This window comes from Furipterus horrens, unplaced genomic scaffold (assembly GCF_987537825.1).
Source record: "Furipterus horrens unplaced genomic scaffold, mFurHor1.1.pri manual_scaffold_7, whole genome shotgun sequence".
NCBI lineage: Eukaryota > Metazoa > Chordata > Mammalia > Chiroptera > Furipteridae > Furipterus > Furipterus horrens.
This window is the reverse complement of record NW_028327177.1, coordinates 133,967,445-133,991,392: the sequence shown is the minus strand read 5'-3', so window position 1 is coordinate 133,991,392 and position 23,948 is coordinate 133,967,445. Positions and strand designations below refer to the sequence as shown.

The 23,948-nt window shown below is 47.1% G+C and overlaps 2 protein-coding genes across 2 annotated transcripts in view; both read right to left on the bottom strand.

The window, feature by feature from the left end:
• Positions 1-368: 368 nt before the first annotated feature.
• LOC150005266 (solute carrier family 22 member 13-like) lies at positions 369-8,901 on the bottom strand. Its single transcript, XM_090283046.1, has 10 exons — positions 8,504-8,901; positions 4,207-4,310; positions 3,851-4,005; positions 3,461-3,629; positions 3,112-3,232; positions 2,931-3,025; positions 2,473-2,687; positions 2,170-2,278; positions 1,386-1,601; positions 369-1,141 (listed from the first exon to the last, which is right to left on the bottom strand). The coding sequence occupies exons 1-10, from the start codon at positions 8,879-8,881 to the stop codon at positions 1,048-1,050; spliced, it is 1,656 nt and encodes a 551-aa protein (XP_090139172.1). The 5' UTR covers positions 8,882-8,901; the 3' UTR covers positions 369-1,047.
• A 7,300-nt stretch (positions 8,902-16,201) lies between these two features.
• Positions 16,202-23,948, bottom strand: part of OXSR1 (oxidative stress responsive kinase 1) — a 68,676-nt gene continuing 60,929 nt past the window's right edge. Inside the window, exons 13-18 of the mRNA XM_090284516.1 lie at positions 23,405-23,551; positions 22,053-22,117; positions 19,857-19,909; positions 18,102-18,170; positions 17,193-17,257; positions 16,202-16,780 (exon numbers count right to left, since the gene is read on the bottom strand). Coding sequence (XP_090140642.1) covers positions 16,706-16,780; positions 17,193-17,257; positions 18,102-18,170; positions 19,857-19,909; positions 22,053-22,117; positions 23,405-23,551 — 474 coding nt within the window. The 3' untranslated portion in view covers positions 16,202-16,705. The remainder of the gene's footprint in view (positions 16,781-17,192; positions 17,258-18,101; positions 18,171-19,856; positions 19,910-22,052; positions 22,118-23,404; positions 23,552-23,948) is intronic.

The window sequence follows — 23,948 nt, the reverse complement described above, 5'->3', positions numbered from 1 at the left end:
CAACCAAGCTCTTTCCATACTCTTGGTGGCACAAGGATATATGGTCTTCCTGTGGGCCATGTGGCTACTGGGCAAGCTAGCCTGGCCAGAGGGACCACACCTGAGGGCTGCCCTGGAAGGTGACGTATGCCAGACCTGACAGAGACGATGGGGGAGCCATGCTGGGAGCAGGCGCTGCAGAGGGTCCCGCAGTCAGTGGCACGCACACGGGTCAAATTAAGGAACAACACAAAGGTCCCGAGAGGGTCGCTGGACAGCCGCAAATATGGCCGTGGAAGAGCAGACTTCCAGATGCCGTGAGCGCATGCTAATGATTAGCAAGCAGGACCTGGAAGGAACTCCACCCAGCTGCAGCCCAAAGACCTGTCTGGGCCGTTTAGGAGCCAGAAGCAGCAGACTGTGAAAGGGAGGAGGGGCACAGAGAGGAACAGAGTCCACCTCCCCTTGGTCCCTGAGCCACGTGGATAAGGTGTGAGCTGAGTGTGGGCAGCGGGGTGGAGGATCTTTGAAGAAAACGCAAGACAGAAGCTTTGATTTCCACTGGACATCGAGTCTTCTCTCAGCAGGATCCAATGTCCTGTGGGGACCCCCGCCTTGGCCAGAGGGGCCTTGTCCGGCCTCTAGAAGGAACTGCCACCTCTCCTGACCCTCAGCCTTTTCGGTCTCCTGCTGGGACAGAGAACTCAACTTCACAGGTTTTCTCCACCTCCTGCATATACACTTGGAAAGGCCCTGCCTCGGTGTTCTGTTCTGGGTTTGACAGTGTTTATAGAGGTCAGGCGGAACCTGGATTGAGGGGATCAGGGAGCCATACCCCCCACAAGACCATCAGAGAACAAGTTAAGACCAAGGCCCTAACCCAGAAGAGGGTGTTGGGGGTGAGGCTCTGGGGATCAGAAAGGGGATGGAAGGATGGAGGCCCTGTCCCAGATGCCCCAGGAGTGTGCTGGGCAGTCAGTGCTGGTGCTGGAGTCAGGTCCTGGTGTGTCGCCCCCGTCGGCAAAGCTGGTCTGGTGCGCAGGGCCCAGCTGTGTCCGGGGGATGAAATCAGAAGTACGTGCTGCTCATAACAGCCACCCCCAGGCGGGATGTTCTTCCTGAGGCCTCCGTGTCCTTTTCAGAGGGTGCTACCTTCTGAGCCCTACAGGGAGCAAACAGCCATCAGTGGCTGACCAACTGGTCCCATAGCAGCATCCTCCGCACCCGGCCCCAAAGGAGGAGAATCTTCCCCAAAGCCAGTCAGACGTCTGTAGTTCCTAACCTCCCCTCCACATTGGTCTCTAAGTGACGGTGGACAAATGGGGAGGTAGAGGCTTGGGCTTCTGACATAGGGGCCACTGATGGGAAGCCAGGGTCCTGGGCTTCAGACAAAGCCAGCATCTCACCGTGGGGGGGGCCCCTGCTCCAGGTCCTGGATGGTGTCCTTCATGGGCTGGCCGCGCGTCTCCGGCAGCATCACACAGAGCAGTCCTGCCCCGATGGGGAGGCTGCCGTAGATGACCATGGGGAGGGCCTCGTGGTAGTCGCCCAGCAGCATCACCAGCGGCGTGAGGATGCCTGCGATCCGCGAGAAGATGGCCACCAGCCCCATGCCTGTCTGCCTGGGGGAAGGCCAGCGCGACCTGAGCAGAGCCGGCCTCTACGCCGGCCCACAGCGCTGCCTTAGCACTTCCTCGGGAGAAGACCCCTTGGGACGGCCCCACAGTTGCCACAGGGCCTCCTGGCTCACCCAGCCCACCCAGCCTTCCTCCTGCACATTGAACTCCTGAGAGCCCAGCCAAGGGCCCCACTCCTGCCGCCTCCAGGCCTCTCGGTCAGCCAGCTGCCCTCCTGCTCATATGTCCAGTTTCAGGTCGAAGGTTGCACCTCTTGAATACCGCCCTCACCCCCACCCCAAAACAGTTCCTCCTTCTGAACCATTCATTCTTAAACTTACTCCATATTCCCGTCCTGACATGGCCAGGACAGGGCCTACTTCCCTATCTGTCTTCCACCAGCCTGGGGACACCCTGGGGTCTAGACTGCATTGGGGTGCTAGACCCCAGTGAGCACCACTGCCCCAGAGCCAGCCTGGAAAGCTATTTGAGGACGGGTGGTGACGGTGGAAGAGGGATGACCGAGATCAGTGTCTCGGCAGCAGCGGAGCGGGAGCCGCGCCAGCAGTCTTACCTGATGATGGTGGGGAAGAGCTCCGCAGAGTAGACGTAGGAGATCGTAAACCCGGCAGCTGTGGCGAACTTCCCCACAATGGCCAGCACAGTGCCCACTATGGGCAGATCTGGTGGGGGATGCCTGTCAGCCACACGGAGGGCGGACGGCCCCATCGCCCGGGCCCTGCTCCCTGCCCTGTCCACCCGGACTCCTCACCCCTTCTGTACCCGAGCCCCAGGGAAGCCCTCCCTCCGGAAAGAGAAGCAACGGGCCACTGCTGGGTGAGGGTCAGTGGGGACAGGGGAGAGCCAGTCCTGGTACCTGCTGGGATGAAGATGATGGTGATACACATGAGGCCACCCACAACCAGAGTCCCCAGCTGGCTCCACCTGCGGCCAAAACGCTGCATCATGAAGATGCTGGAGTAGCGGGCGGGGACCTCAACTGCTCCGAAGATGAGCTGCGTCAGGTAGATGTCCAAGCCAAAGTCCCCCACTTGGAGGCTCAGGCCAAAGTACCCCAGACTGTCCACAAACCTACAAAGTATCCAAGGATCCCTGTCACTTCTGGGTGAGGTGATCTTCACACTCAGAGAGAGAGCCTGCCTTGGCCAGAAGTCACAACAGGAGAGAGCAGCAGAGCCAGGGAGAGACCCCCGTCACTCCCGCACAGCCCATCCCAGCCAGAGGCCACCATCCCACATGCCATGGACACACACCACGGAAGGGGTAGCGCTTGGCTGTGGCCTTGGGGAGGGGCATGGGCCCCAGTGCCCTCACCAGACGAAGAAGAGAATCAGGGTCACCTTCCGCAGCTGGGGGTGTCTGAACAGATCCAGGGCATTCCCTGAGGGGCCTGTCTTCTCTGGGGCCAGCTGGGAGGAAGATGCCGTGTGAGGGGCCAGCAGAGTGGTCAGTGAGGGGCAGATTAGAGGGCAGGCAGGGTCCCCTGCTCTGGTACCTGGCTCAGCAGCTCTGGGGAGAGCTTCCGTCTATTGACTGCGGCCGCCTTCTGGATCACTTGTTTAGCCTCCTCGACCCTCCCCCGGGTCAGGAGCCACCGGGCAGATTCCGGCAGAGCCCTGTGGGTCAGGAATGACCGTGACCGAGGGCCATGGAGTCCTAGAGCCTGCTCAGTCCCCCAGGAGCCTTCCTGGCTGTTGAGTGCACATGGAACCCCACAGCCCTAGCAGGCTTCCTCTCCCAGACGCGGCTCTGAGGGTCCCACAAGGCGAACGTGAGGGCTCCACTCCGACCTCACGGGGGCACGGCTAACCTAGGGCGGCTTGCTCCGGGAGGTACCTCCTCACCAGAAGTAGAAGAAGAGCAGCAAGACGGGTGCAGTGCCAGCGATCTGGAAGAGCCTCCAGTTACGGACGCCATAGGCAAGTCCAGCGAGGGCCATCTGCCCGACAGAGAATCCGCACTGGGCCAGGACCATGACCTGAGTCCTCCGCGAGGGCCCCACCCACTCTGCAACTGTGAACAGAGGGGCTGAGGCTGCGCCAGACCCTGCCCTCTCAGGCCCTGTCTCCCCAGGAGCCCCCTGTCAAGGCTAAAGCCTCAGTCCCAGCCCGGGAAGCGCAGGGGTGACCCCTTTAGCTGTGGGTACCTGACAAGGCCCCTCAGGCAGTGCGGGGAATGAGGCCAGTGCCCAAGGCCTCACCCTGCAGCTGAAAGCTTCAGGGCCAGCTACTCACGTAAGGTGACATTGGTCAAGGCATAACCAGCGACAGCCGTAGCCACAGCAAAGCGCATGACTATGTAGAGATCAAAGCTGGGCATGAAGGCCGTGCCCAGGCCAATGAGGGCGAAGAGCAGCAGCTGTATCAGGATACTGACTTTGCGACCAATCCTAAAGTAACAAGGGGACATGTCCAGGAGGGAATCTCGAGGTGGGGCAGGAAGGAAGGGAGACCCAGCCCTGCCCTGGGTTCTCTGTGGGAGGGAGGACGCAGGGTGCCACCGTGGGGGAACTGCGTGAGGGAGTAGCTCAGCCCTGTGCCAGACGCCTAAGAACACGCCAGGTAAGGGATGAGGGGGTCAAGGTTCTCACCAGTCACAGAGGGGCCCGAAGATGAGAGCGCCCACCAGGAGCCCAGCCATGTACACCGACTGCGAGGTCTCCTTCAGGTGCTTCCGATCACAGACGAGGTTGAACTGAGGCAGACACAGGCAGGTGTGAGTCTTGGGACAGCTTGGGGGAAGTCCTTTATTGTCCAGGCCACCCACTGTACACGTCCCAGGGCAGATGCCCTCAGTTCCCAAACTGTGTGCCAAGTTACCCCATGGAACCGGAGTGAACTCATGGGGCATAGCATGATGTTTAAAATATTGAAGGAAAATACAGCCAGTCCTCAACATCTGTCTGATACCACATGAACAACTCCTAGCTCAGGATTGTTGTTTCAACGTGAGATCATGCTCTTCCCTTTCAGTGACCTCAGATCTGTGGGAAGTTGTATTTTTGACAGTTGCTGTGAAAAATCAAAGTAGATCAGAAAACGAGGGTGATGGTGTTCAAGGATTGAGAAGTTGTGCCATTCCCAAGACACACACATCCTATTAATTGTATTTACTTAAGAATGAAATATGGGGGGTGGGGGCATGGAAGTAGAAGACGATTTAAGGGGGATAAATAGGGACGGCGGAAAAAAACAATAAAAAGTAAATTTTAAAAGGAGAATGAAATAAAAATGTGAAGTTTTAATGTATGTGCCCTATTTTTTAAAAACAGCTATTACATTGTTAGGACATAAATGCTTAAGTTGTCTGCAGGGTCAAAAATTGCTGCACACATAAAACTGTTACGTGTTTCTTTTGGTCTGGAGATGCCACAGAAAGTGACGGACACACTAAGGATGCAGAGCTTGGGGACCTGTGGCAGAGCACTAACTGCTGCTCCCTGACAAATGGGGCCTCTTCTGCACAGCCAGGACACCCCTGTGACCCACCTGGGCCTCCCAAGTTTTCACACCTGGAAGCAAAATCCCCCTGAAACTCATCATTCACAGGCAATCAGAATACGAAGGGGTCCTCTCACACCCCTTGCGGAAGGAAGTTGGGACAGAGGAGTGCATATGCACATGCATATGGGGGTGTGGGGGTGGTGTTGGGGGCAACGGTCCCGTAGACACACAGAAAATCCGACAGACGGACTGAGAAACCCCTGGGAGAAAGATGGGTGCCCATATAACTGTACTTATGTCTACTGCATGTGCCCACACAGTAAGTACCTGTGATCACCCCTAATCCCACTGGTTTGGGGGTCCCTCAGGGAGTTCTGTGCCCTCTGCACACAGCTCAGGTTCATACACAAATGTCTGTGGGGGAACATGACATGTGACTGTCCTCCAGAGCTCACAGAGATAGCTTCACAACAGTGACTAATGCCCTTTGAGTGCTTAATCTGTGTTGGGTACTATGCCTAACACTTTACTCCCATTATCTCATGTCATTTTGATAACAATCCTTGACTTACTACTATTCCCCTAAGGTGGGGGAGAGATTAAGCAGCTAATCCTAGGTCCCGCAGCAGCAGCCGGCCTGGGTTCACAGCCTGGGCCTGCCTGGACACCTCCAAGCCCAGCACAAGGAGCAGCCACCTGCAGATCGCTTTGCAGCTCATGCCGGGTGGCTTCAGGAAGAACACAGGTGGTGGCTGTCCTTGGACTTTACCTCCCAGGAGGCCCCAGAGCCAGTGCACCTCATGGACAGCTTCAGATCATATTGAAACATCACCACTCAACCACCTCTACAAGTGACACACTCAAGGGGTGAACTCAATGGGCACCAGAGCCCCACTTAAGTAAGTCCAGCTGTGTGGGGTGGGCTCCTGCATAGCTGATCCTCTATGGTGGTTGGTGGTTGCAACCAGTTCTTGAAGCTGTTTGGCCCAGGGGTAAATCCCTTCCATTGATGTGCCAAAAGCAATCAAGGCTTGACTACAAGCCACATGGGGGGTGTACCTGGAGTGCTCAGCTCAGGTGAACGAGGAGGCTCTGCCACTGGACCCTACAGGACACCTACTATAATATTAGGCCACTCGACCAAGCCTAGGAGATGTAGCAGCTCTACCTAATACACAGAAACAAACATAGGGAAGCTGCCAAAACAAACAGTCAAAAAAAGAACAGAACAAAACTCCAGAAAAAGAGCTAAACAAAATGGAGACAAGCAGTCTACTAGATGCAGAGTTCAAAACACTGGTTATAAGGATGCTCAAAGAATTTAGTGAGAACTCAACAGTATAAAAAAGGACCAGCCAGGAATAAAGAATACACTAACTGAAATAAAGAACAATTTACAGGGAATCAATAGTAGAGTAGATGAAGCCAAGAGTCAAATTAGTGATTTGGAATATAAGGAAGCAAAAAACACCCAATCAGAACAGCAAGAAGAAAAAGTAATTTAAAAAAAAAATCAGGATAGTGTAAGGAACCTCTGGGACAACTTCAAGCGTACTAGCATTCACATCATGGAGGTGCTGGAAGGAGAAGAGAGAGCAAGAAATTGAAAACTTACTTGAAAAAAATGACAGAAAACTTCCCTAACTTGGTGAAGAAAATAGACACACAAGTCTAGGAAGTACAGATAGTCCCAAACAAGATGAACCCAAAGAGGCCTACACTAAGACACATCATAATTAAAATGCAAAAGGTCACAGACAAAGAAAGGATCTTAAAAGCAGCAAGAGAACAGCAATTAGTTATCTACAAGGCAGCTCCCATAAGACTGTCAGCTGATTTCTCAACAGAAACTTCATAGGCCAGAAGGGACTGGCAAGAAGTATTCAAAATGATGAAAAGTGAGGACCTACAACCAAGATCACTCTACTCAGCAAAGCTATCATTTAGGATAAAAGGACAAATAAAAAGCTTCCCAGACAAGAAAAAACTAAAGGAGTTCACCACCTAACCAGTATTAAATAAAATGTTCAAGGGTCTTCTTTAAGAAAAACAAAAGAAAAAAGAGATTAAAAAATGAACAATAAAATGGTAATAAATACGTATCTGTCAACATTTGAACCGAAAAAACAAAATAAACAAGCAGAGCAGAAACAGAATCACAGATACACAGAACATGTTGATGGCTGCCAGATGGCAGGGGTGTTGGGGGGGAAAAATGTAAAAGGTTAAGAAGTACAAATTGGTAGTTACCCAATAGTCATGAGGATGTAAATAAAGTACAGCATTGGGAAGACAGTTAATCGCATCCTAATAAACATGTATGGTATCAGATGGGTGTAAGATTTATTAGAATGATAATGTAGTTAAGTTGTATAAATGTATGATCACCGGGGTATACACCTGAAACTAATATATTTTTTATGTCAGCTGTAACTGAAAAATAAAAACGATTTAAAAATGAAAAAAAAAGAAAAAGGTTTTTTCTACCCACAGGGGGAAAAATAACTGTTTAATCTCTGACTCCAGATTACCCTCTCCACAAAGGCTCAGGATTTGCCACCATAAAGGTTAGAGCCCCACAGATCCTCTCAAGAACGCCCGGCTCCTGCAGGGACCTGGGAAGCAGGAGCCCACTGAGAGCCCCGGACCCACAGTCAGTCGATGATGTCACCCTGGCAAAGTCCTATGCCCACTCTGAGCCTCATCCCACCATCTAGGAAGAAACAGAGTGGGCCTAGATGCTTCCCAAGGCGTCTTTTTAACCTGAGGCAGCTGGAGTGGGAATCTTCCTGCTTCTCTGTCTGGATCCCTCCACGAGAATGAATTTATTAGCAAAAGCAAATGCCCAGTATATAATGGGACCGGTCCTAAAGTCATGGGTGTCTTCCAGCATCCCAGAGGTCGGCAGGCAGAGACCGGGAGAGTGAAGGTGAGAGGCAGGAAGCCCAAGTCAAGTGAGCAGAAAGGCAGATGAGTGGACAAGGCAAGAGAGAGTACTGGAGAGTCAGGCAGACACAGGTAGATTGGTAAGGAGGCACTCATGGAGGGGCAGGCTGAAACACAAAGGGAAATGAACAGACCGGTGAGAACATGGGAGAGAGAGAAAAGCATACACACAGTAAAACAGCAGGGGACAGGGAGAAAGGCAGGCAGCTGGGTAGACAGGCAGAAGGACAGACAAAAAGACAGGCTAAGATGAATGGCCAGATGGGCAGAGAGACCACAGAAAATGGACAGAGGGGTAGACAGGGCTAGAGAGCAGAGGACAAAGAGAGAAACAGGATGGTTGGTGAAAAGACAAGCAGGTGTATCAGTGGTCAATCATTCAGGCATAGGGGCATGGGGGCAAGACAAAGGCAGCAACCCCAGGGACAGAGGGCAAAGCATAGGCTCAGGAACTGACAACCGGAAACAGGTGGACAGACAGCCCCAAAGGCAGCCTACCTCATTCTTTAGGGACAGGGGCCTGTTTTCAGGATAGTCCCAGCCTGTCTCACAAGGCTGGGTCTCATTGAAGCGGTGGCTGAGGATGTCTTCCAGACTGGCACCATCAGGGGGTGGCCGGAACATGCGGCAGGGCTCAGGGTTGCCTGCAGCATCCAGAGGCACACTCAGGGACAGCTGCTCAGCAGCACTCAGGTTCAAGGTGTTATTCTTGACCCAGGCCACTGAACAGTGGTGGGTCTCATCCAGAACCATGAAGACTTGGGCAAACATGTAGAAGGCACTCAGGAAGTTGGGGATACTCAGCAGCAGCAGCAGCTGTACCTGAAAGCGACCGAAGTTGCCTATTTCATCCAGGACCTGGGAAAATTGAGCCATGACTACTGGTCACCACGTCCTCAGCCTGAGACCAGCGGAGAGCTATGCACCTTGGCCCTGGGTTACTGGCTCCTCATGGCTGTGATAACAGCTGCTTTAATGTTTAATCCAGCCTTGCCTGGCTCCACCTTCACACCTCAGCTCCCTGGCAAGAACAGACTATGATGAAAAAAAGAGTCCACTCTGGCTTGCAGAATCAGAGGATGTTTTATTGACTATGTGACAAACAGATACAGGCATCACAAGAACCAAGAAAACCTCAGGCCCAGCACACAGGACAGAGCTTTACCCAAACATTAGACCGTATCCCCCCACCCCCCTCCACCAACTGCCACACCCAAGACAATTCATACCCAGTTCAATAGAACCCAAATTCTGAACATCGTCGCAATACCCAAAGGGACACACAAGTCCCTTCTAGCAACCAGCCCATGCTAGGCCATGGGGCGTAAGTGAGGAGAGCTGCAAGGACCCAGTCTGCATTATCTGTTAACTCGGTCCCCGGACCCATGCAGCCAGCCTGTTGACTCCGATGATCTCCTCTCTCCTCTAGGTCCTGGTGCTGGTGGTGGGCAATCCCGGGGAGTCCCAGGGGCAGCCCGAGGGCCAGGAGGCCCACCAAGGGTGTAAATGCCTTTCCTTTTCAGCACCAAGGACAATTCAAGAATGCAGAAAAATTATGGAGGACCCAAGAGTTGCATTATGATCCTTACTCTGATCAAAGAATCAACCACAAAGATGATGCCAAGATTACAAATAAATGCCAGCTTCCCAGAGTAGCCCAAGTGACCCTAGGCAATCTCCATGACAACAGAAGAACACAGGACAGTCTCTCTCCACCACAGGCTGTGGAAGCACAGTTGGTGGTCACCCCAACCTTGCTGGAGTCAGGATTCTTATAGGACTGGGAACTACCTCCAAAGAGGAGTCTCCCAGAGATAAAGGCCCTTATCTTTTACCCCCTGGAAGGTGTCTAGTTCAATTGTGGGAGCCGGGGAATGATGGCTTAAAGAGAACATTAGGAAAAAAAATACACGTGTATATATACACACACGTTCACGTATTTGCTTGTGTATGAATAAGAAAGCCTTTACAGCCCTGGCTGGGTGGCTCAGTTGGTTGGAGAGCCATCCCGTACACCAAAAGGTTGTAGGTTCGATCCCTGGTCAGGGCACATACCTAGGTTGCAGGTTCAATTCCCAGTCGGGACACATACGGGAAGCAGCTGACCGATGCTTCTCGCTCACAACGATGTTTCTCTCTCTCTCCCCTTCCTCTCTCTCAAATCAATAAATACATTCTTAGGTGAAGTTTAAAAATAAAAGCCTTTTCATATTTTCAATTTTGAACCATTGTAAGAGATAGGCAGAGGACCAGGGGGTGAGGAAACACAAGGAAGCCAGGTTGAGCAGAGAAGTTCTGGATGCACTGTGCCTCTATCTCCCTCGCACAGCCTCTGGCTGCCTGTTCACCAGTCAGCATGTATTTAAGGGGGGCAGGCTGTGGCAGGCAGAGGTAAGGGTGCATGGCGCTGCGCAAGGAGAGCCCGTTTCTCTCTACCACCCATCCCAAACTCCCCACCAGGCAGTCTCTCTCATGAACAAGGATGCCAAAAATCCTCAACAAAATATTGGCAAATTGAATACAACAATGTATAAAAAGAATTTTATACCACGACCATGTGGGATGCATCCCAGGTGTGCAAAGCTAGTTCAACATTTGAAAATAAAATGCCATCCTTCACATCAACAAGCTAAGGGGGTGGGGGTGGGGTCACATGATCACATCAATGATGCAGAAAAAACATCTGACAAAATCCAACACCCATTCATGATAAAAACTCTCAGCAAGCGAGGACTAGGGGTAAAGAACATCAACAAAAAAATCTACAAAAAGCCAGTAGCGAACATCATACTTAACAACGAGAAACTAGAATCTTTCCAGGGACAAAGCAGGGACATCTCTCACCATCGCTTTTCTAAAAAAAATTTTTTAATTGATATTTTTAAGAGAGAGGAAGGAGGGGGTGGAGGAGGCCTTGATTTGCTGTTCCATTTACTTATGCATTCATTTGTTGCTTCTTACATATGCCCCTTACTGGGGATCAAACCTGCAACCTTGGTGTATCAGGACAACCCTCTGACCAACTGAGTTGCTTGCCTGCCTTTCCTTCCTTCCTTCCTTCCTTCCTTCCTTCCTTCCTCCCTTCCTCCCTCCCTTTCTTTTCTTTCCTGTCTTTCCTTCCTTCCTTTCTCCCTCCCTCCCTTCCTTCTTCACTTCCTTTCTTTTCTTTTCCTCCCCTTCTCTCCTCTCTTCCTTTCCTCCTTTCTCACAGAAGGCTGAGCATTCAGTTTAACCATTGCTTTTCAATATCGTACTGGACATCCTCCTACATAATTTAATGATACAAGAAAAAGAAAGAAAAGGCATATAGATTGGGAAGGAAAAATAAAACTGTCTTTATTTACCGATGACATGATTATCCATATGAAAAACGCAAGAGAATCATCAGCATAATACTCTTGGAACTAATATGTGATGATAGCAAGTTTGCAGGATATAAGGTTAATACACAAAAGCTATCACTTTCTTATGTATCAACAATAAACAAGAGGAATTTGAAATTAAAAACAATATCATTCACATTAGCACCCAAAATGTAATATTGGTATAAATCTAACAAACTATGTACAAGATCTATTTGGGGAAAAATACAAAACTCTGATGAAGAAAAACAACAAAGAACTAAATAAACAGAGATATTCTATGTTCAGGGATAGGAAAACTCAATATTGTCACAATGTCAATTCTTCTCAACTTGATCTAGTAATTAAACACAATCCCAATCAATATCCCAGCAAGTTAGTTTGTGATTACTGACAAACCGATTCTGAAGTTTATGTAGGGAGGCAAAAGAGGCAGGACAGCCAACACAGTATTGAAGAAGAATAAAGTCAGAGGACTGACAATTCTTGACATCAAGACTTACTGTAAAGCTACAATACTGAAGACAGTATGGCATTAGCAAAAGAACAGGTGTATCAGTGGAGCATAGTAGAAAGCCTAGAAATAGACTCACAGATTCAACTGATCTTTGACAAAGGAGCAAAGGCAATACTATGGAGCAAAGGCAGTCTTTTCAATGAGTGGGGGTAAAACAACTGGACACCCACAGGCAATAAAAACCCCAAATCTAGACAAAGACCTTAGACTCTTCACAAAAATTAACTCAAAATGGATCACAGACCACAATGTAAACAGCAAAACTATATAACTCGTAGAAGATAACACAGGGGAAAAATCTACATGGCCTCTTAGATACAACATCAAAGGCATGACCCATGAAAGAAGTAATTGATAAGCTGGACTTCATTAAAATTAAAACACTTGGCTCTTGAAGAGAACGACAAGATGCGCCACAGACTGGAAAAAAAAATATCTGCAAAATAGATATCTGACAAAGAACTATTATTCAAAATATACAAAGAACTCTTAAAAGCAAATAAGAAGCAAAAAACCTGCTCAAAAATGGGCTTAAGACCTTAACAGACACCTCACTGAAGAATATATTCAGACAGCAAATGAGCATATGCAAAGATGCTCAAGATCATGTCATTAGGGACTTGTAATTTAAAACGTGACACCATTGCACACCTGCAATGACAAAACCTAGGACACTGACAAAACCAAATGCTGGCAAGGATGTGAAGCAACAGGAACTCTCACTCATCCTGGGCAGTTTGGAAGACAGCTGGTGGCTTCCCACAAAACTAGACATACTCCTACCACACAGTCCACAACTGAGCTCCTTGGTATTTACCCAAAGAGGTTGAAAATTCGTATCTACATTAAAATGAATGTTTATGGCAGTTTTATCCATAACTGCCCAAACTTCTAAGTAGGTGAATGGATAATACATCCAGACACTATTCAATGCTAAAAAGGAATGGGCTGTCAAGCCATGGAAAGACACAGAGAAATGTTAAATGCACATGACGAAGTGAAGGAAGTCATTCTAAAAAGGCTACATACTGTATGATTCTAACCATATGACATTCTGGAAAAGTCAAAAGTATGGAGATAGTAAAACGATCAGCAGTTGCCAGGGACTAAAGGGGAGAGGGGAATTTACAGCCAGAACACAAGAGGGTTTTAAGGCAGTGAAACCTTTCTGTACGATACTGTAATGATGGATGCACGCCCTTACACATTCGTCCAAAGCAAAGAATGCACAGCAGGAACAGTGAACCTGGCTATAAACTATGGACTTTGAGTGATGACTTATCAATGTAGGTTCAGCGACGGTAATAAATGTACTGCTGTGGTACGGGATGCTGACAGTGGGCAAGCCCGCATGTGTGGATTCACGGGGTCTATGGGAACTCTGTATACTTTCTGCTCAGTTTTGCTATGGGACTAAAACTGCTCTAAAATATAAAGGGGTAGACGAGTTGACCCAAAGAAGGAATCCATGAGCTGCTGCACTGAGCATTGTTACCATAAGTGGTAGAGCTAGGGAATCAGGACTCTTGACAAGATTTGATCTTGCCAGAGATAACGGGCAAGTGTCCCTTGTCCCCACATACATCACGGTCACTTTTAAAAAACCAGTGCCTCCTCTGTCCCCACGATAGTCTACTTTTATGACCTGCTTATCTTAAAAACAAATTCAATCAGATCTGATACTGCCAATCCCAAGGCTCCAGTACTTGAGCTCTGGATTACCAAGACCTACAAGCAGTCCTATCATTGGTCAAAGGCCACCTTCTGTTGGGAAGGAATTGTTGTGGAGATTTACTTATCCAGGAGGTGGAGGAACAAATGGGGGCCTGGACTCTTCCAAGAAATCCCACCATTGCAATTTCAAAGGCAAATGAGACAAGTTCAAACCTGCTCTGAACTTTCCAGAAGGAATTCCAAAGAGCTTGAATCAAGCATCTTTCTCCTGCCCAGTCCACAAGCAGAATCAGTCAGAAGAGATCAAAACAGGGAGCTCTCTATCCCACCCTGTCAAATTTCCTTGGCAGATGCTCTCTCTCCCGTTTTGGGATTTGGATCTCCCTGTTTGTCGAATAATTTTTAAGATGTTCTAATCTGTAAATTGCTATGCACTTTTCCTTTTTCTTTAGTTTTTGTGCCCCTTGGCTTTTCTGTATTTGCATGGAAAATTAAACTTAGTAGTGACTCCCTGACCCACTCCCCATTACCCACCACTAAAGATTCCTTACACCACAACAGACAATTTACTCTTTATTGATTAAAAATGAAAGAAACATGCAGCAAAATACAAAGTCAAAAAAGGGGGAGGAGTCAAATATTTTACATCTTCCATAATCTAGCATATGTCATAAGGAGGAACCTCCATTTACTGATACACCATTATTCTACCCTCCAGATTATTAAATAGTTATCAGCTGGCTCTAGGATTTGGTTTAAAACTTAAGCAAAAAACGCCCCCAAACAAATCCAATAGTCATTTAGAAAGACTATACATTTCACAAATAGCACTGGCACATGTTACCTTGTGCTAACGTCAGCCCCTACCCCAGGGACCAAGGACTCCTGGGGACCTCAGGACAGAGGAGTACCCTGAGTCACCCACCACTTCTGGAAAGGAGCGAGAGATCTCTCACTAGGTCATGTGCTGTCCCACCCAGGAAGTTTCTGTTCACTGATTTTCTCAGCATCGCTGTGCAAGTCACCAGAGGGAGTCCACCACCATGAAGAAGAAACAACACTGTCCTGCAGCTGGGTGACTGACTCCTAATTCCCAGCAGGGCAAAACACGAACTGAAAGTAAGGGAAAGCCCCAGCTCACTTCTATGACCATGCCTGTCCCACTGCAGTTCAAGGGTAATGGCTGGCTGGAGAAGCTAAAGGATGGGCTGCTACGTACCCCCAGCCTGAGCTACAGATCGCCCCCAAACAGAAAGCTAGAACAGTGATGCCACACCCCAGGGATTCATAAATAAGTAGGCTTATTTGACACCAAAATAGACTCTATGGCAAGCCACTAGTCTTGGGCCCAAGAGGGTACTACCATCTCCTTTTCCAACTTCTTCCTACCTCCCTGTCCTCATTCCCTCTATCTGCCTCTAAAGGAAGAAAAGAAAAAAGAAAAAGAAAAGAAAAAGAGCTAAGTATTTTTTTCTCCAGCAAACTGGTCAACCTTTCCTCTCTGCAGGCCCAGCAGGCTCCCTCCTGTTAACAATCCCCCACCTCAAGCCCCTCCCGTCTCCTACTGCGCAACGTCCATCCACCCATTTCTCAACATGCCTTTGCATCCAAGGTAGGAGAAGAAAGCCGGTGACTAAAAACTACAAGCTCAGGATGACACCAGAACTGTGACAAGTCAATCGTGGGAGAGCTTCCAGAGATGCTCCGAGAGAAAACTAGGTGAAGCAAGCTTGTTATTCACAGACCACCAGCGCTGGGAAGGGCTGGCACCGTTCTGTGAGAGGCAACTCTCCTCTTACAACGGGCCAAAGCGCTTCTTTGTGTGTCGTTTTAAGGCCAGATGGAAGATCCCTTTCATATACAAAACGCGTGAGGGCTGTCTGCAGCTACACAAAGGCTGACTGTGAAACAGTAGGAAAAAAAGAAATCAACCCCACTGATTATTCACATATTGCATTATGAGTGCTCTTTTGTAAAACCTAAAGAATAATTTATATTATTTCTGTAGAAAATCAAATGAATACTGTCTACTCAGAAGTCCTAAGTCACGGCACATGTGGTTTCACTTTCCGTCGGGGGTCAGGTTCAGCGCACGGCAGCGTGGACCCCTCCAAAGGGTCAGTGCCGGCGAGGGGCAGAGGCAGGCCTCGCCAGCCCAGTGTGAGTCTCCTTTATTGCTGTAGAAATCTCGGCCTTGCGTTTCCTCATGACTTGGAGGCCAGGCAAACTGATTTTCGTGGGAGGACTGAGGAGCAGTTTTTCTTCAGTTTAATTTTTTTAATTCTGAAAATAAATAACTTCCACAATGATATGAGTTATGATTTTTCTGTCCAAAACCACTGCTGGGAAAATTCACTTTTACAAGCCAATACTTGGTATTTTCTCTAAAGACAATTCAAAGTTCCACTGTGAAGGATCCGATGGCTGAAGTCCGACGACAGTCAGAAGTTTTGCACCAGCTGAAGTTAAGGCGAGCAACCCTTTCTGGAGGGAGTAATGAAGAGGGGTGCCTGAGAGCAGCTTCAGCAAAACGCTTACAAACACCAGGAACAAAACTAGAAGACAGTTTAGGCTGCCTCCATCCGAGGCTGTGCTTTTTCCTAACAAAGGTTGCTAGAATTCACATCAGATACCAGAAAAAAAAAAAAAAAAAAAAAAAAAAGTCCCTAAATTAAATTCTCTGGGTTCCAGCTGAACAATCAACTTTTAATTGCTACTTGGGTGGGGGTAAAGAGATAGGCCGAGGTGCCCACAGCCTGTCAGGTGTGGGAAAACTGGCCGCACAAGGCCCCAGGGAGCCGCTCCTTTCCAGCCGTGCCCACGCGGGAGTAAGGCAAGGTGAGCTGCAAGATCTCCCCCTGGGCCTGGGGGCGCACGGGCCGCTTCTCAGATGGAGCACAGAGGACGTGCGCAGCAAGTTTACTAACGGAACTCTTTAAAGGGGTGCTGGCCACTGGTGATCCAACTTTCCTTTCCCTGTGGGAAAGGGGGGAATGATGGCAGGAAGGACATACAGAAAGACCTCTACAGCTCCTAGCTAGGAGGTTTGTCGCTGGGTTCTTTGGCAGTAGTGGGCTTAGGCCGACAGAAGCAACAGAGATGCGCATGTGTGGACGCTCCTGAGGCCTCCCCTTCCAGGGCTGTCGTTTAGCTGATGCTGAGCTGGGCAAACCCTATGAGTTTACCATCGTCGGGAATGTCCGAGCCTTCGACTCCGGATGCCTGAGAACCAAACAAAATAAGAGGCTGTGGCTATTTATAAACAAAGTGCAGGGAGCAATTAAAACTAATAGGGGAAGGCTGACAGTGGGGGACAGGTCCCTGGGAAACACACAGGAGGCAGATGAAGGTGTCTCATCCAGAAAGGATGGGGGCTGGGCACACAGCCAGAGCCAGACTGGCTCACCATCCTCTACTGAGAACAGTCAAGAGCCTGGGGCAGGAGGCTGCCTGGGAGGGGGAGAGAAGGGAGGCCACTCAAAGGGAGACTTCAGCCCAGGGCCCTGGGGGCACTAAGTGAATACAATTATGATATTTTAAAATTCTCATCACCCAGAGAATATGGCAGCTGGTCTGCAGGGGCTGTTGGTATGTGAAAACTAAGACGGTTTAACAAAGGGGAAGAGACAAATACCAGTTTGAAAGTGACTGATCGATTCGACTGAGGTTCTTCCACAATTTTCCGCAAATTAGCTGCCACTGTAATCACACAAGCAGAGAAAGAATTAAGAAGCGTAGTAAATCCACTTTCTACCACATTTTAAGAGCTTAAATGTAGTTTAGAATCTTCTGTGCACCATTAAAATGGAAGCAGAAAATCAAATCACTCCCCAAAGGAAAGGATCTTTTAAACTCAACTCCAAGTAGCACAAATAAATCTCGAACCACTGTCAAATGAACTTTCTTCAGGATGCTGTATTAACTTAGAAAAGACACTCAGGTTAAAGAGGTATGATTTGCCTATTCACAGACCTGAAAGGCAGCAAACTGTGGCCTGAGGACTATTTCTGTTCTGCCTGTGAGCTAAGGATGGTTTAAAAACGACAGACTGTATGTGACCCACAAAGCCTAAATTACTATGTGGTCCTTTAAAGAAAAACTTTACTGGTTTGCCCTAGACATTGGTCTTTTCCCTCGGTAATAAGTAACTATGACCTGACGGTGCCTTTTCTTACTTCCTGCTTTTTCTAGGACAAAATCTAAAGATTCTTGCTTCCCTTTTAGCTCCACAAGGGCAGAGTTCACCCTCCAAAATGGATTTGACACGGCCAAGCTTCCTTTAACTTGAGATTTTGTCATCACTTCTACCAGAGTCTCCCAGGGACCTGGGTGGCTTTCACTTACTATCACCGGAGGGCACACAGTAACTCAGAAGTGTAATTCTCTTTGTTGTAAGGAACTGTCCCTAATACCTATTATTTCAGCCAAGCCAAGAACCATTCCAAGAATCACTGACAAGCTCGGTGGAACTGAAGCCTGCTTTTCCTGGTCCCAGGCTCACAGACAGACACACAGGGGCGTAAGGGCAGAGCAGAACAGTTACCTACGACTAAATCCCTTCCGTCGACCAGGCCAGCGGAAATGAGCTCCTGAGAGACACCCTCCGCTGTATCTGCAAGGACAAAGAAGAACGTGCTCCATTTCTCGTGCACACCTGTTGCTGCTAACTCTCAGGGCAGGTGTTGGCACTGCCAACTTTTGCTGCTAGATCTACAGAACCAAGGAGGCAGGTGGGGGCCAATGTGAGGATAACTTCCTAAGTAGTGGTGTCATTTAGATGGGTTTCGGGCCCTTGTTGGGACAGCGCCTGACAGGGATGCTGCAGCGGGGACTCCTCCTCCGAGGGCAACCATGCCCCTGAGCCCCGTGAGCTCGGAGACATGATGACAAGCATGTGATGTCTCCAGGGCTAACAAAACCGTGATTTTTTCCCTCAATTAAATCTGGAAAAAGTAAATGTAATCTTTTGTTTTGAGGATCACATGCCAAGTTTTTTGTTAAGATCATTTTTTATTATGAAGGGCTCTTCTTCATATCTAATTATTTTGGGTGGTGTTAACGTGAACGGGTGTAATGAGAAACTAAAAAGATGAAGACAAGAGTATCCCCAACCGATCTCACCTCCAACTGACTCAGTGTTGCGCTCTCCTGAGGACTGGGCACGGAGCCCCTCACAGGGAACGGGAGGACCCAGGAGGGGGTGTGCACACTCTTATGCCAATGACCACTGACTTGAATTAGTTATTGAACATGTGATTCTGCCTGGTTTTTAAAAAGTAAAGCAAATACATCTCTCTACACCTGCATTTATTCTAATAGTTGCTGATGCTACTAAGATAGCAAGAAGATTAAGCGTGACACAAAGGACAGGTATCTGCCTGCTGCTGACCACACCCCAAAGCTGAACTCTGAGTAACAAAGGCAACGAGCCTTGTTCCAGGGAGAAGTTCCTGGCCCGCAACTTGGCACGATAGGCTCAGTTTCAGCCTCAGGAGAGGAGACTGGAAGCTTTGTTTCTTCCTTTATTATCACGGAGGACAACCATGTCCAGTGATAAGGGCAAGAACTTTGCACTCTGACAGATCTGGGCTGCAATTCCAGCCACACCTCCTCCCAGCTGTGTGAACTGTAGCAAGTTACTTCACCTCCCTCTAGATTTCATCATCCAAACAACATGGATAATAATCATCATCTTTATTTAGGGGGTTATTTTGAGAATTTAATGAGATAATACATATGCCTGGCCTACAGTAAGCAGTAAATTTAGAGCTATGTTCATTACTGGTCTGTGTTCTACAGCTGACCCTTGAACAATGCGAGGGGCTGGCGAGAGGATGCTGATGTCCGTGTGTAACTTTGGCCTCCCCCCAAAACTGAACTCCTAACAGCCTACTATTGTCTGGAAGCCTTAACAATAACATAAACAGTCAATTACATATTGTGTATGTTATATGTATTATATGCTGTAGTCAAATAATAGAGAAAAGAAAATGTTACTAAGAAAATCGTAAGGAAGACAGAATACGTTTATAGTATTTACTGAAAAAAATCTGTATCAGTGAACCCACAGAGTTCAAACTTGTGCTGTTCAAGGGTCAACTGTACTAGGTTTTCCAAATGAGTTAGTAGTAAATAAATAGAGTTTTAATTTTATTCATATGCCCCCAAACTCCTTTAAATCAGGAACACTACATCATCTTTTAACAGAGTAAAATATGTCTTAAGGACAAAAACTTCACAACTGATTTCACTAATGAAATCAGAAGTTATTTTGTTTTCAATGTTTTTGATAACTCACCTCTCCCAGGAGTAAATTCAAATCGAATGTCATTTAGTTCTTTTTTGGAATTCCTATGGAAAAAAAAAGCCAGAATGTATAAAATCAATTTTTGAATTTACATATACAGACTTTGTCAACATACTGTAGGAGAGCTGTGCCTCAAGAAAGACTCTTCTGTTCCCATAAAGCATATGATTGGTCCTAAGGGGGTGAGAAAAACTTTAGAAATAGTTTTTAGATAGGCCTTAGTGGGTAGGTAGGATCTGGGGCAGTCTGAGAACAAGGGAAAACAACTGGGCCCGTACAGGCAGCAGAGTTAATACATAAATTCACAGAGTCAAACACGTGACTGGTAGCAATCACTCACTACACACAGCATGCACTGAGACCAACCAGGCCCCTGCAGGTTCTGCCTGAAAGTGGAGAAATTAGAACAGTATGTCTAAAGGCGGACATGTCTGACCACTTAGGACCCAAATTTTACCTAAACAACACCGAGGGCTTGGGCCTATTTGACAAATACTTGAGCATGTTACTGAAATTTTGCTGAAGATACAGCTACCCATCTCCAACACCAACTGTCCCCAAGTGACTGTCACTTACACAGCCTTCTCTGTGCACCTGTATCCAGATTTACACCTCTGCACGTATACTGCCTGAAATTTGTTTTTATTGATGTTAGTACATAATTCAAACCAACTTCCAACCTAGACTTGATTATCAAGTGAGGCATTTTACATCCTCTTTTCCTGGCACCTCCCACAACAGCTAAGCGTGCTACACACAGTCTGCAGACTACATAACTGCCCATCCTATTCTTTCTGAAAGCTGATTAAAATTAAGATCGAATGTTCAGTATTCCTTTGGTAATTTAACTGATATACCAAGCACACACACCTTTAAAGACAATTACATGCTAACTGTCTAAATCTCTTTTGGTCATTTAACTTCAAAGTCTTGATCAGTGAGAATAAAACCTAACCTCTCCCTCCATACACAGGACTGCCATGTAGTCCATTAAGAAACCACCCTCTCAAAAAGCTAACTACCTCACTTACAAGTCTCTTCTCCACCTTCCTGAAGCACATGTGAAATAGAATTTTTGTACTGTCTATTGACTGCTATAATATGTCAAAACAAATTTTTAAACAGAGACAAGTAAAATTCTTTATGTACAATTAAAACAGGAGGAGATTACTAAGACATTGTATTAACTCAGAACTCTTTGAGATGGGACAAAGTGTACTGAGTAGGCTTCTGTAGAGGAAAGGGAACCAAATCTGCTTTCTTCACATTTATGACATAATTTCACTGCTCTTAGCGGTAAAGTCAAAATATTCTCAAAACAGCTCTTGCTACTTCTGTCTCTAATTATGGTCATACTGAGAAGACTACGCATTCATAAGCGGAAGGAGGAATGAGTCAATATAATTTAATGAAAACTCTTTTTTAAATGTTAGCAATAGTTAAAGAAGGCCTGAGCCGTCACAGGCGATGCTTTTAAAACTCATCTTTTTTCAAGTGCATTTATGAGTAGAAAGCGACCTTATACCAATACAACCCCCATAGCCATTCTGATAAGAATGCTCTGGAACCCTAATTCAACTGCCTGCAAAAGGACAGGGGGCGTCAGAATGAACAGATTGCCACCTACAGCACTTCCTGTGAGTGACCTGTCATGGCCCCACCAAGAAGCATCAACTTAGAGCACTTGCTGTAAAACAGAGAAGCAGACCAAAAACAGGCTTAGTGGTTTCCCCATTCCTTTTTAAGAATAAGGCCTTTATTGGATCTACCACAACCACAAAGCACTCCACTCTTGGGACAGTTATCTTAAGAGTCCATGATATTTATTTGGTCACAATTTCAAGACTAATTGCAGATAAGCCAACCTAGTGCTTCTCTCATAAAAACTGTTCCTCAACTACAGACCATATTCCTTAACCTATACTACCTGTGCTGCAAATGCACAAATCTGTCGCTATTAGTGGAGAAACAACTAAGAGACTGTGTCAGTTGATCTGTTAACACCCAGGCCCTCACAATGCTCCTATTATTTCTGTGGGAAATAACGCACCTGCCAGCAAACAGTACTTGCTGCCGGGAAGACACACACTTCTATCCGGTTACTCTCAGGCACAGAGTAACTTCTGAAGAGAACACAGTGTCTTCGTAGTGTTCAGAAAACAAAACAAAACAAAAATGCCTACTTACCTTAATCTTAGTACTAGACTGATGGGGATCTTGGTTTCTCGTGAATCTGCTCCTGAAGACAGAGCCTAAAAAGCATTGAAAGGTAGACAGTCATTGCCTGACTATTAAGCGTGGAGGTCAGTGACTAGTGGTCATCTGCAGAGGAATCGTCCACTTGGCAGCAGTTTTCTTCATCTCCAGGTGAGGCCATCCTAGTCCCTAGGACAGTCCCTGCTGCGGGAGGACATGCACTCCAAGGCAGCAACAAGAGCTGAATGTCAGCCCGAGTCAAACACAATTAAAAAGATGATTCTCAAACCCACAGAGCCACATTTACATTTTGTATTTTTTCAGATCCCTGTTTCTCTACAAGGGTGAAAAACACAAAGCTAGGCTTTTCCCTTTAAAAAATCTTTCAGTGTATCACATGGCAATACACAGGTAGGGGATAAACTGGCTGCCCCTCAGAAAGCCACCCAACCTGGAGGTGCCTGGTCTTTTAATGGCTCGGCTGATCCTTTCTGAAATCTGACAGTGGTCTCCTGCTTACTGGATAATACACATTCTTTGTAAATTGTTTAGCTTGGGCGATGAACAGGTTACAGGAAGTTAGCACCACGATGAGCTGGAAGCGCTCAGTGGTCCTGAAAGGCGTATCAAAGAAAAAAATCAACTTCCATTTTTGTTTCTTGTCATCTAAAATACCAGGGGGAAAAATGAAATCTCTAATCTTTAATAAGTGAATCGACTCTGAAACCCTTACTTTAACCATGGAACATAAGGTCCCATGTTGTATAGAGTATTTGAGGTTTCTTGAGGAGGAAATGGGAGCTACACAGCCTGGGGGGTCCACAGCGGTACCCTCATTCCCTAGTCTCTGTGTGCCTGATTATGTGGATTTACAGATTCATTACCTCATTATAAGAGAATCAACCCTCACAAAACTGACAACTATGTTAAAAAGAGTATTAATACAGGAAAATCATGGACTGGAAACAGTATTAATAAATAACACAAACATAAGTGAACACAAAGAGAACAGCTGACAACTTTCCTAGCGTCAAGACAACTGTCAGATGCATTCTTAAGTTAAACATAATAAGGGTCTAATAAAAAAGTAAGACATTAACTGCAAATTTTTGATGTTTGGAATGTTTTCACTGTTAACTTTATTATTATTATTTTGCTTAAAAACCTGTGTGATCCTTGTAAAACTCTTATCTGCATACATTTAAAACTCTGAAAAAAGAATTCCAACTTGTTTCAAAATCTACCAAGATATCGACCTCATTACATTAGGATGGGCTCTACATTACTCTCTGCCTTCTCCACCTTCCCAGAAGGCTAACCATGAACGCACACCCCTGCTTTACCTGAGCTGTTTTTGCTGGCTCTGCGGGGACTGGGAGAGAGACTTGAGTGGGCTGTGCAGGCGTCTGCCCAGCTGGCTGAGGTAGATGAGCAGGAGTCTGTTCCGGAACTTGAAGTAAAGTATCCACAGGATCAGTTGTTGGAAACAGCTGTAACAAAAGCGCGTTTAATGCACAGCCTTGAATAAAGTTTCATTCAATGTGACTTAATTATGCATTCTTTTGTGTCTGGCTTCTTTCGCTTAGCATAGTTTTGGGGGTTCAGTGATGCTACAGCATATAATAGTAGTTCATATTTTTTTCTTCAGAATAGTAGTTCATTATATCATATTTATTTCTTTTTCAAGATTTTATTTATTTATTTTTAGAGGGAGGAGAAGAGAAGGAGAAAGAGAGGGAGAGAAACATCGATGTGAGAAACATCAATCAACTGCCTCTCATACGTGCCCCAACCAGGGACCAAACCTGCAACCCAGACATGTGTCCTGATCGGAAATCAAACCAGCAATCTTTTGCTTTGTGGAATGATGCCCAGCCAACTAAGCCA